A 9,406-nucleotide genomic window follows, 5' to 3' on the forward strand; every position below is an offset into this window, starting at 1 on the left:
CCCCCCCATCCCCCCATCCCCCCTCCTCCCTCCTCCCCCACCAACCGTGAGGACAAAGGACTCGCTCTACCCTGACCCCACCCCTCACCACCTCACGCACTCCCTGCCCACCCGGCCGTCCTCCATCCATCCCTTTCCCCATCCCTGTCTCCAAATCCCCATCCCAAACCCCCAAAACCCAATTCCCCCCCCCACACCCCCCGGGGGCCTCACTCGCCGCCAGGTCCTCCAGTACCGCACTGAGCCCCACACTGACTGCTGACGTGGCGTTCCCGAGCAACATGCCGGCCAGGGGAATGACGTACTGCGCCTCCCACACGGGTCGCAACCCCAGCACCACCAGCACCAGGTAGCTGAGCAGCAGCCCCGTGGCGGAGGCCATGGACAGCAACGTGTTGAGCAACATACCCTGCGATATGGCACGGGGACACGGAGCCGGGGGAGGGTTTACTTAGTTGCGAAGAGGAGGGCTCGGAGGAGGAGGAGGGAGAGGGGGAGGGAGAGGAGGAGGGGGAGGAGGAGGAGGGGGAGGGGGGAGAGGAGGGGGAGGAGGAGAGGAGGGGGAGGGAGGGAGGGAGGGGGGGGCGCGAGAGACGCACATTAGGTGGGATTAGTGTGGCGGTACTCGGGGCACATGGTAAAACATCATCGACAAAAAATACTCCACATTCCAGGACATGTGAACGCTACATGCCATGAAGTACGGCAACCAGTGCGGTCATAGGGCACATGGTACGGCACAATGTAATGATACGACGGCGAAGCGTACGGACCTGGAAAGAGTAGCTCGGGCGCTGTACGGCCTCAAGCGAAGCGATTACGAGCATGAACATGCCGTAAAGCAGCACCAGCCACCATTTGTCGTACGTGAAGATGGGTACGAGCACGTAACCTAGCAGCGACAGTTGCACCACCATTCTAAACAATCTTCCCCCCCCACACCCACACACACCCACACATGGGGGTGTTTTGGTGGGGTTTGCAAAGGAGGTGGAAAGGAGGTGGAAAGGAGGTGGGGGGATAACTCAGGGGGTTTCGGGAGGTTGCGGTCGCTAAAGTCCATGTGATAACCATGAACGAGACAACATGGTTTCATATCGGCAGTTTGGAAGGTTCAGGAAAAGAGGCTCTCAGGTTCAATTCGTGCTTCCGCTTCCGCAGAAAGGTTTTTAATTGCTTTTGAACTTGTGGCTCCTAGCTCGGCTCTCGGGCCCATAGCTATCTGGCCCGTGTGTGGGCACTCCTCTCGCCCCACCCCCCGGGGTAACTAACGCAACCGAGGTGTGAAACACACACACACACAGACAGACATACACACATACATTTGCCGCTGACCTAGCCAGGAAGATGTACGACTAAAAAATGACCGCATATGTACGACACGCAAACGAATTGAAGAGGGGCGCGTGTTTTTGCTTTAGACTTCCTCGAAGTCGAGTTGTGCAGCAACACACAGGCACGCAATCACATCGATGCATGGTGTGACAAGATGCGGGGATGGGCTGAAAGCTGCGCTCTGTTGGGGAATTAGAGGATAGAGATGAATCGTCGTTTGGGTGCAGTACGACTAACATGTGGTGAAGAGATAACTGCTGTACGGCCAAAAAATACGACCGCATCATACTTTGTATAAAATATGTCTAAAGAGATGCCACCGGTTTGGTGCGCCCGGGGGGGGGTTTGCAGGGCAAGACCTGGCCCGAGGATGGCCACGGGGGGGGTCAACATACCAAATAAATATGTAGTACAACTGAGAAATCATAGTCGTGTACGGCATTCACCAAACCCAGAAATTTGAAAATCCAAATTCTAAACCTGACAGTACCCTCGTCGCGCCCTTTTCGGGAGACCGAACTATTTCCCCCCTCCCCACCCCGCCGGGGGCCGGGGGCTTCAGGGCGTATGTGCGTGTGTGTATGTGTATGTGACGCGTCGGGCCAAAATATGACGCCCGTTTGAATTTTCTCGCAACGTGAAATGAGCGAACTCGTCGCAAGCCAAGCAGGAATCCCGTTCATGGCTTTTCCCCACATCGACCATGCGGCACACGGAAATGCGCGCGTCCGCGGATGTGTCCGTACATGCGCATGGATGCACTGGCTTATCGTGTTGTGCTGCTGTTGACATGGGAACGCACATACGCACGCACACACACCGTATCGAAGCAATCACCAACTGCATGTGCAGCCCCAGTTTGAAGCGCAAGGAGATGAAGCCATTGACTAAAAGTACAGCAGCTGACAGGGACACGGCGACGGGGGAGAGTTGGATAGTGTCGGCCTCCGTGATGGATGAAACCCGCATCCATGACGCCGGCGCCGGCTGGGCGCCATCAAGTAGCGAGGACATTGTTAGTACTTCTTTGGTCAAGTGAAGGTGTTACAGGCCCATTAAGAGGCACACGTAATTAACGTGTCGTGGTGCGTCTGCACGTTTGGCATTTGGAACGGAACAGCATCCGATGATCGCCTAGCTGATCCTAGGCTTCTCGAACCGTTTACAGCCACTATCCTTCTTATTAGTAATGCCGCCTAAGAAGGATGCTATGCCTGGTATGGTCGCCACGCAATTCAGTATTGCCGTACTTAGGTACGACCAGGTGATACCTGGTACCAGCGGAGTTCCAAATTGTAGAAGTATTGTTTGTATGGATTACCATTAGTTGCTTAGTGCAGTTATTTAATTTCTCAAATCTGTAGCATCTGCAAGCTTACGACGTGATGGCGCTGCAAGCCCGCTCTATTCTGCGTTCGCCATCTGCTCTGGGAGCAGCTGCGCTTCCAGTACGCCCTATGCGCCTCGTGTTGACCCGTGCTGACCCTCCGTCGAGTGGAGCTCGTGTTACGCGCGAGTTTAGGGAAGGAGACTCCGAGGTCACTATTCCTGGCGCTCCGTCCAACGTCTCTAAACAGGCTGATGGCTTATACGTCGATGTGAATGAGCCCCCCCGGGTAAGTCATTTTTACGTCGTGCGGTGATGAGTCGTCTGTCGACACAGCAGGTTGTGTGGCTTGCACAAGTCGAGCGCGGGGAAATGTCAAGGAGCCTTGACAACCCTTGAATTTGCATTGATATTTATTTTAATCCCTTCAATGCATGTTTTGTAATTCAGCGCCCTAAGACGGACAACATGAGCAAGGAGATGAAGGCCCGGCTGCGTGCGGAGTACACTGGCCTAGGCGGAGCAGAGAACAAGGTAAGCAAAGTCTTACTCACTTCAGAATTCAAGCAGCGAGAGGCTAGGTAGCATACCGTTTGCTTGAAGAAGGCTTAGGGACCAGAACCGCGCAACCGTCAAGGGGTGCATGCAAACGTTCAATGTAACTGGCTTCTAAAGAAGCGTTTTGCAACTACGCAAACAATAATTTCTTATTGGAATGTTGAGCCGACAATAGCAGGAGCCCTTTGCTTGATGGAAGACGTACCAGGGAGAGCAAAGGTCGTTGTCCTGGTTGTCCGCGGTCGTCCAGTGCCCCGCTCGTTGTTCAGGCCTGATGGGTCCAGGCCCAAGCTCTTCCTTCCTCAAGCTCTTAACTCTTTCAGAGCTTACATGCCTAATCCCTCATTCCGTCAGACAGCGTGAAGCTGCCTGACGGAGTCAGGGATTAGGCAACTGCAATCTATCTCTTTCCTTCCTCTTCCCCTCTTTTGTCTCTCCATTAGTGTTCGGTTGTCCTTCTATTAGCGCTCAGTAGGCTGTCGTCTTCGCGCTACAAGCTTATTCCACTCCCTTACTAAATAGCCAGCACGTTAACTAACCGAAGCCCGAAAACAATAACAATTGCTTTCAGAGCATGGATGTGTCAGAAGCCGTGCAAGTAGGCTGTCTCGGTCCATCTCCGTGCGCGGGCATGATGCGGTGCGGGGAAGACGCGGTCCATCAGATTTTTCTGGCGTTCCGCGCGCTTTAATCGTGTTGGGAAGGAAAAGTCTCTCGGGAAGGGGCGTTGATGGCGGGAGAGGGAGGACGTGGGAGCGGGGAAAGGAGGAGAGCACGGGCTCGCACGCGCTCCGGCGGCGGCGGCGGGCGGGGCCCGTTGTCCGTATGCCCCCCTCTCGTATCGCCAATATGCGTGCGGGGCGGTTCTAAGACGACGGGCCCCCCTGCTGCCGCTGCCGCTGCTGCTGCCTCCGCCCCCTCCCTCCCCCCTTCGGCTCTCCTTGCTCCCGCCTCAGGCGATGTCCTCCAACTACTTCTTGTGGATCTCGATTATTGTGGCGTTGCTGGCTATCAGCTCCAAGTTGATCGGCGCCATCTGATTTGAAGAAATCCACTGATCTGATTTGTTTTTTTTGTTATGATCTGGTTTCTTTGGCCTGGGTCGGGCATGGGCGGCTGGTGCCGAATGGGCCTCATGGAAGGGGGGAGGAGGGGCGGAGGGATTTGTGGAAGAGGAGGGAGAAACGGAGGAGAAGAGGGAGGGGAGGATGAGTCGCAGAGAGAGGAGGAAATGACGGTGGAAGCCACGGTAGAAAATGTGGTTTGCATACGGTGTGGGGCGGATTTGAAAAACTCGGGTGTCTTGGGCGAGACTGTACAAGTCAGCGAATATTATACTGTCAGTTAAGTATAAGCGCGCTGCGTTTAATGTTTTCCTTTGTAAATGTTTTTGCTGGTGTGTGAGATTCTTGGGGTAGTATGGAACACTGCGACCGCACCCCGTGGTCGGCCCTCAGCCGCCGCAGCCGCCTCCCCCGATTCGGGAAGCCTTCTCGGGGTGTACGGCTTCCCCTGCTTTTGTACATTGACGGAAAATGTTTGGTTGGGATCTCGTTGGTTTATCCCCAATCCGTTTGGCCCCAATCCGTTGCGAAATTCGGTCAGTAACGACATAGCGGTGTAATCTTAAAACCTTCTCCTTAGGTGCTCCCTATCCGGGGCCTATGACTCATTACACACTACACACCACATGACACACACAACACACAAAAAAAACTCTCTTACTAGGAGGAAACCCGTCCTGTTCGGCTCTTCGGGAGGATGAGGTTGAGAGGGCAGTTATAAGCCTTAATCCGTGAAAACAACAATCCTTAACTCAGGTTTTATGAAATCGCTGCGGCTTGTGCGGCTGATGATCCTGGTGTTAAAAGATAAACTGAAGATAGATGTTGTTGCCGTTATCGCGGTCCCTCTCACCCGCGTCGCCTTCATATTTGCGCGAGATGAGCTCAGCGAGGGGGAGAGCTCTTTTCAGCAACTTACCCAGTGAAGGTAGTAATGGACGATATCTTCTAGGCAAGATTCAAAAATGGATGTATGAGAAGATACGAAACCATCCTTTTTCACGGCGCTAAGTGACTATGTTCAGAACTTATTTCTAAATCGGGACCAATAGGAATTAGAATTCAACGCTAACGGTTGCTCGCTGAGTTTTGGGATATTACTTTCGAGTTACGCGGGAACAGAGAAATTAATTGGAAGAGAACAAGTCAAAAAGTCGGGTCCAGGGCCCCTCGAGTCGACGCGCACTCCGCTTCCCCGAACAGGGTACTGGTACCGAGCTCAATTCGCTGCCGGCAGCAGCAGCCGCCGCGGCCATCGCAAGGCGGCCGCTGGTCATCGCAGCCGCGGCCGTACGAACCTTGGAAGAGCCCCCTGCCGCCGCCGCCACCCCCGCCGCCACCGATCTGCCCGAGCTGCGGCCCCAGGGCGCCACCGTCCTGGACGCCGAGCCCTCCACTTCCTCCCCCTCCTCCTCCATCTCCGCCACCACCATCTCCACGACGGGATCCGGATCCAGCAGCTCCAAGTCCGCCGTCTCTGGATCCAAGTGGATTATTGACGAGAACGAGAACCTCAAATCGACACCGGAGATGCGCGCCTGGACCTGGGTGTCCATTGCCATGATTGCCGCCACGCTGCAGCAGGCGACCAAGCAGGTGATGGGGAGGCTGCTAGAGGGCTTCAGAGCTGTAGCCGGGGTGCTGCGGTGGCAAGTACGGGTAGGGCCTTCCCGCTGTAGCTGCTGCTACCGGACCGCAACTTGGGGGGGCCTTGTAGCTTCTGTAGCCTTCTGTAGCCTTGTAGCCTTGTAGCCTTGGTGCGAGGGTGATATCTGGGAACTAGACAGAGCTAAAGACAGAGAGGGGCGCTGCAGAACCGCGGATAGGATGGGATGGTGAGCGGTTTGGGAGTACCGGGAGGGGGAACCCCCCCCCGGTGGTCCCGGGCAGCTCTGGGGAGGTGCAGCTGCTGCTTATTAGTGGGTAGAGGGGAGTGCTTAGCTGCGCCCTTAGTGTGCGTGTGTGTGGGAGGCTTGGGGGGGGGGCCCGCGAGGGGAGGGGTTGTACAGGTGTTGGTTTCGAATGTACGGCAGGATGGGTGAGTACGGAAATGGGTTTAGGTGGCGCACATGTTGATAACCCCGGGTGGGGGTTTAGGACACTGGGTCGCTGTGGGGGCCGGGTAGCTCAGGATCTGCAGCTGTAGCTGTAGAGGGGAGATGAACTTCCGTCCTCCGCCCTTTCCTCGTCCTCCTCTTTCGGCCCCCGGCCCGCTCAGAGGAGAGACTGACCAACCCTCCCCTCCGCGCTGTCACCCGCAGGTCGAGAGTGTGGAAGACATGGTGGTGTTTGGAGGTGCCGTACTGCTAGCCTACATTCTTTCGGACCTGGGCACGGGTACGTATGGCAGGAGGACGAGCGCTGGGGGGGGGGGAAAGAGGTTGCGGGGGGGATGCGGGATCCAAGTTCCCCCTCGCACCCCTCCCCCGTTTTTTGGGTTCTCACCCCCCCCCGTTCGCAAGGTTCTCCCCTTCAGCCCTGAATCCCCTCCTCTCCCTCCCTTCACCTCTCCTCCCCCCCGTCCTGCCCGCCGCTGCCCTGCACCCCCCCCCCGCCCGCAGGCATCTACCACTGGGGGGTGGACAACTACGGCGACGGCAACACGCCCGTGTTCGGTCGCCAGATCGCCGCCTTCCAAGGGCACCACCAGCGGCCCTGGACCATCACTCAGCGCGAGTTCGCCAACAACCTGCACCAGGTGCCGCACCCGTGAAAGGACAGGGCAGGAGGGAGGAGGGAGGAGGGAGGCGCTAAGAGGGAGGCGTGCAGCGTTGTAGTGGGTGGTGGGTGTTAACGTGGGGAAGAGTTGTATCGGGCAGAAGACGGGTCCTTTTTTCCCTTCGCTTGCCGTCCGCCCCTCTCCCCCCCCACCCCCCACCCCACCCCGCTCTTGTCCGTCCCGGCACGTGTCCCAAAACACACACGGGCATTAACCTCCCACCCGCTCATCCGCAGGTGTTCGGTCCGGCCTCCTACGCCGCCGCTGCGCTGTTGTCGTTGAGTCCCGTGATGCCGCTGGGCTGGAACGCCTGGTCCTCGTCCTTCCTGTTCCTGGTTTGCATGAGTCAGCAGTTCCATGCGTGGAGCCACATGAAGAAGAGCGAGCTGCCGCCGGCGGTGGTGGCGCTGCAGGTCGGTGGGGGGGTAGTGGAGGTAGCGGGCGGGGGGAGGAGGTAGCGGGCTGAAGGATTGGCTAAGGGAGGAAGGGAGGGAGGGAGGCTGCAAAGGCTGTTCACATACATTCAAGCCACATACCTACCTAACCACGTAACTAACTAACCACATAACTAACGGCCTACAGGTTCGCTCCTGTGCATGTGTTTCCTCGAGTGCCTCGACGTAAGACGAACCCCCTCTGTGTGTATGTGTGTGTGTGTCTAATTGTGTTTTTCTCTCAAACCCCCCTATTTCCCCCGGCCCTTCCCCGTATAGCTATCACATTGAATACTTCCCGTATTCTCGACTGCTGTAAGCGGACACACACACACACACACACACACCGGACACACACACACACACCGGAGACACACACACACACCGGACACACACACACACACACACCGGACACACACACACACACCGGACACACACACACACACCGGACACACACACCGGACACACACACACACACACACCGGACACACACACACACACACACACACCGGAGACACACCGGAGACACAAATACACCTCCCCCCTGTCGAAGTGGACATGTTCCAACCTTCCCTTCTCCCCTCACCCCTCCCCTCACCCCTCCCCGAACCCCTCCCCGAACCTTTCCCCGAACCCGCAACCCAACCACTCAGGACAGCGGGCTGCTGATCGGTCGCCGTATGCACGGGGCCCACCACAAGGCCCCGTTTGAGGGCAACTACTGCATCGTCAGCGGTTGGTGGAACCCGCTACTGGACTCCTCGGGCTTCTTCCGGGCGCTGGAGAAGCTCATCCACGAGTAAGTTGTGGTAGAGATGTGTGAGAGTGAAGAAGAGTGTGAAAAAGAGTGTGGGTGTAGCTTCTGGTGGCGGGAAACCTGTAGGGGTTCTGGGCAAAAGAAGTTTGTCAAGGAATGGGATGATGGTGATGATTGGGGTTTTTACCTCGAGCGCCCTCCCTCTCTTTCGCGAATGGATCACGTTTGAATCTGCAGCAGCTCTGTTCCCTAACAAAACTTTCCATCTAATGTGTTTTTCGTACCTGTGTGCGTACGGCAGTCGTACTGGCGTGGCGCCCCGCTGCTGGGAGGATCCCCTGGAGGAGTGGAAGGAGCTCGAACAGCCCTCGGGGTTGGTGCCGGCATCGGAGTGAGAGCGCGAGGAGGCGGCCGCCAGGACGGCATGAAGAGCCTGACACGTATGTATGTATGTATGTATGTATGTATGTATGTATGTATGTATGTATGTATGTATGTATGTATGTATGTATGTATGTATGTATGTATGTATGTACATACGTACGTACGTAAGTATCTATGTACGTATGTTTTCAGCCTGCTGGCGAGGAGCGTACTGAGGAGTTACCCGGGCCTTGTGTACCTGCCTGTACGGCTTGCCTGTACGGCCTGCATGTACAGAATGATGAGGTACTGTTGATTATAATGATGACGAGGCGACCTTGAAGACGGGAATGTGCCCTTTCTCTTTTTTGTGGGTTTGGGGTTGTTTTTGTGGGTTTGTCGGAGCGGGACCGAGGGCTACATGATGGAAACGTAGGTTAAGGTGTGCACCAATGCAACCTCCGCCTTAGGGTTGGGGCTCTCGCTATGGCTCGCTGTGGATGGTTCTACCGGCCGCTCTTTAAACTTGGCTTGAAAGCGAGTAGGAGAGAGATGTTGTAGCCTGCATGAGAGCTCAGTTGCAGTTCTACGACCAGCTGTGGGAGTGGAGCGCGATTTCCGAGAGAGAGAGAGAGAGAGAAGTGATTCATCCGCAGGGTTTGTGCTTTGCCGGGGGGTTGACACGTCGTCATTTAATATGTAAAGTAATGTGTGTGAATGTGAAAGTGGGCCATTTAGTTCGTTTGATATTGGTTTCAGAGCTGAGAGTCGCGAGGCTTGCCAGGGGGGGGGTGCGGCACGGCGGTTACAGTCTCCCCCCGGAAACCACGACCCCATACCCGCGGGAGC

At 56.3% G+C, this 9,406-nt stretch overlaps 4 protein-coding genes across 4 annotated transcripts in view; 2 read left to right on the forward strand and 2 right to left on the reverse strand.

Annotated features, from left to right (window-relative positions):
• The window catches only part of VOLCADRAFT_117208 (uncharacterized protein), a gene marked incomplete at both ends in the record, with an annotated part of 3,565 nt that extends 2,648 nt beyond the window's left edge, over nt 1-917 (reverse strand). Inside the window, 2 exons of the mRNA XM_002949467.1 lie at nt 214-409; nt 774-917. Of these exons, the coding sequence (XP_002949513.1) occupies nt 214-409; nt 774-917 (340 nt within the window). The remainder of the gene's footprint in view (nt 1-213; nt 410-773) is intronic.
• A 1,851-nt stretch (nt 918-2,768) lies between these two features.
• VOLCADRAFT_74218 (uncharacterized protein) lies at nt 2,769-4,446 on the forward strand. The gene is made up of 3 exons (XM_002949350.1): nt 2,769-2,951; nt 3,113-3,196; nt 4,177-4,446. Exons 1-3 carry the CDS (start codon nt 2,793-2,795, stop codon nt 4,258-4,260), a joined length of 327 nt encoding a protein of 108 aa, XP_002949396.1. The 5' UTR covers nt 2,769-2,792; the 3' UTR covers nt 4,261-4,446.
• A 158-nt stretch (nt 4,447-4,604) lies between these two features.
• Nucleotides 4,605-8,589, forward strand: VOLCADRAFT_89823 (uncharacterized protein; the record flags this gene model as incomplete). The annotated part of the gene is made up of 7 exons (XM_002949351.1): nt 4,605-4,820; nt 5,488-5,880; nt 6,546-6,621; nt 6,846-6,982; nt 7,240-7,416; nt 8,091-8,236; nt 8,496-8,589. The coding sequence occupies 7 exons, from the start codon at nt 4,605-4,607 to the stop codon at nt 8,587-8,589; spliced, it is 1,239 nt and encodes a 412-aa protein (XP_002949397.1).
• A 474-nt stretch (nt 8,590-9,063) lies between these two features.
• VOLCADRAFT_89824 (uncharacterized protein) overlaps nt 9,064-9,406 on the reverse strand; it is a gene marked incomplete at both ends in the record, with an annotated part of 35,308 nt that continues 34,965 nt past the window's right edge. The window contains one exon of the mRNA XM_002949468.1: nt 9,064-9,153. Within this exon, the coding sequence (XP_002949514.1) occupies nt 9,064-9,153 (90 nt within the window). The remainder of the gene's footprint in view (nt 9,154-9,406) is intronic.

The sequence above is a fragment of the Volvox carteri genome, assembly GCF_000143455.1.
Source record: "Volvox carteri f. nagariensis unplaced genomic scaffold VOLCAscaffold_14, whole genome shotgun sequence".
Classification (NCBI taxonomy): Eukaryota; Viridiplantae; Chlorophyta; class Chlorophyceae; order Chlamydomonadales; family Volvocaceae; genus Volvox; species Volvox carteri.

What these genes read in the sequence shown, in the direction of transcription:
- VOLCADRAFT_74218 (XM_002949350.1), top strand. Translation starts at nt 2,793, where the DNA reads ATGCGCCTCGTGTTGACCCGTGCTGACCCTCCGTCGAGTGGAGCTCGT. An exon ending in ATGTGAATGAGCCCCCCCGG is followed by an intron (nt 2,952 to 3,112) that starts GTAAGTCATTTT and finishes TTTGTAATTCAG; the next exon opens with CGCCCTAAGACGGACAACAT. An exon ending in TAGGCGGAGCAGAGAACAAG is followed by an intron (nt 3,197 to 4,176) that starts GTAAGCAAAGTC and finishes CTCCCGCCTCAG; the next exon opens with GCGATGTCCTCCAACTACTT.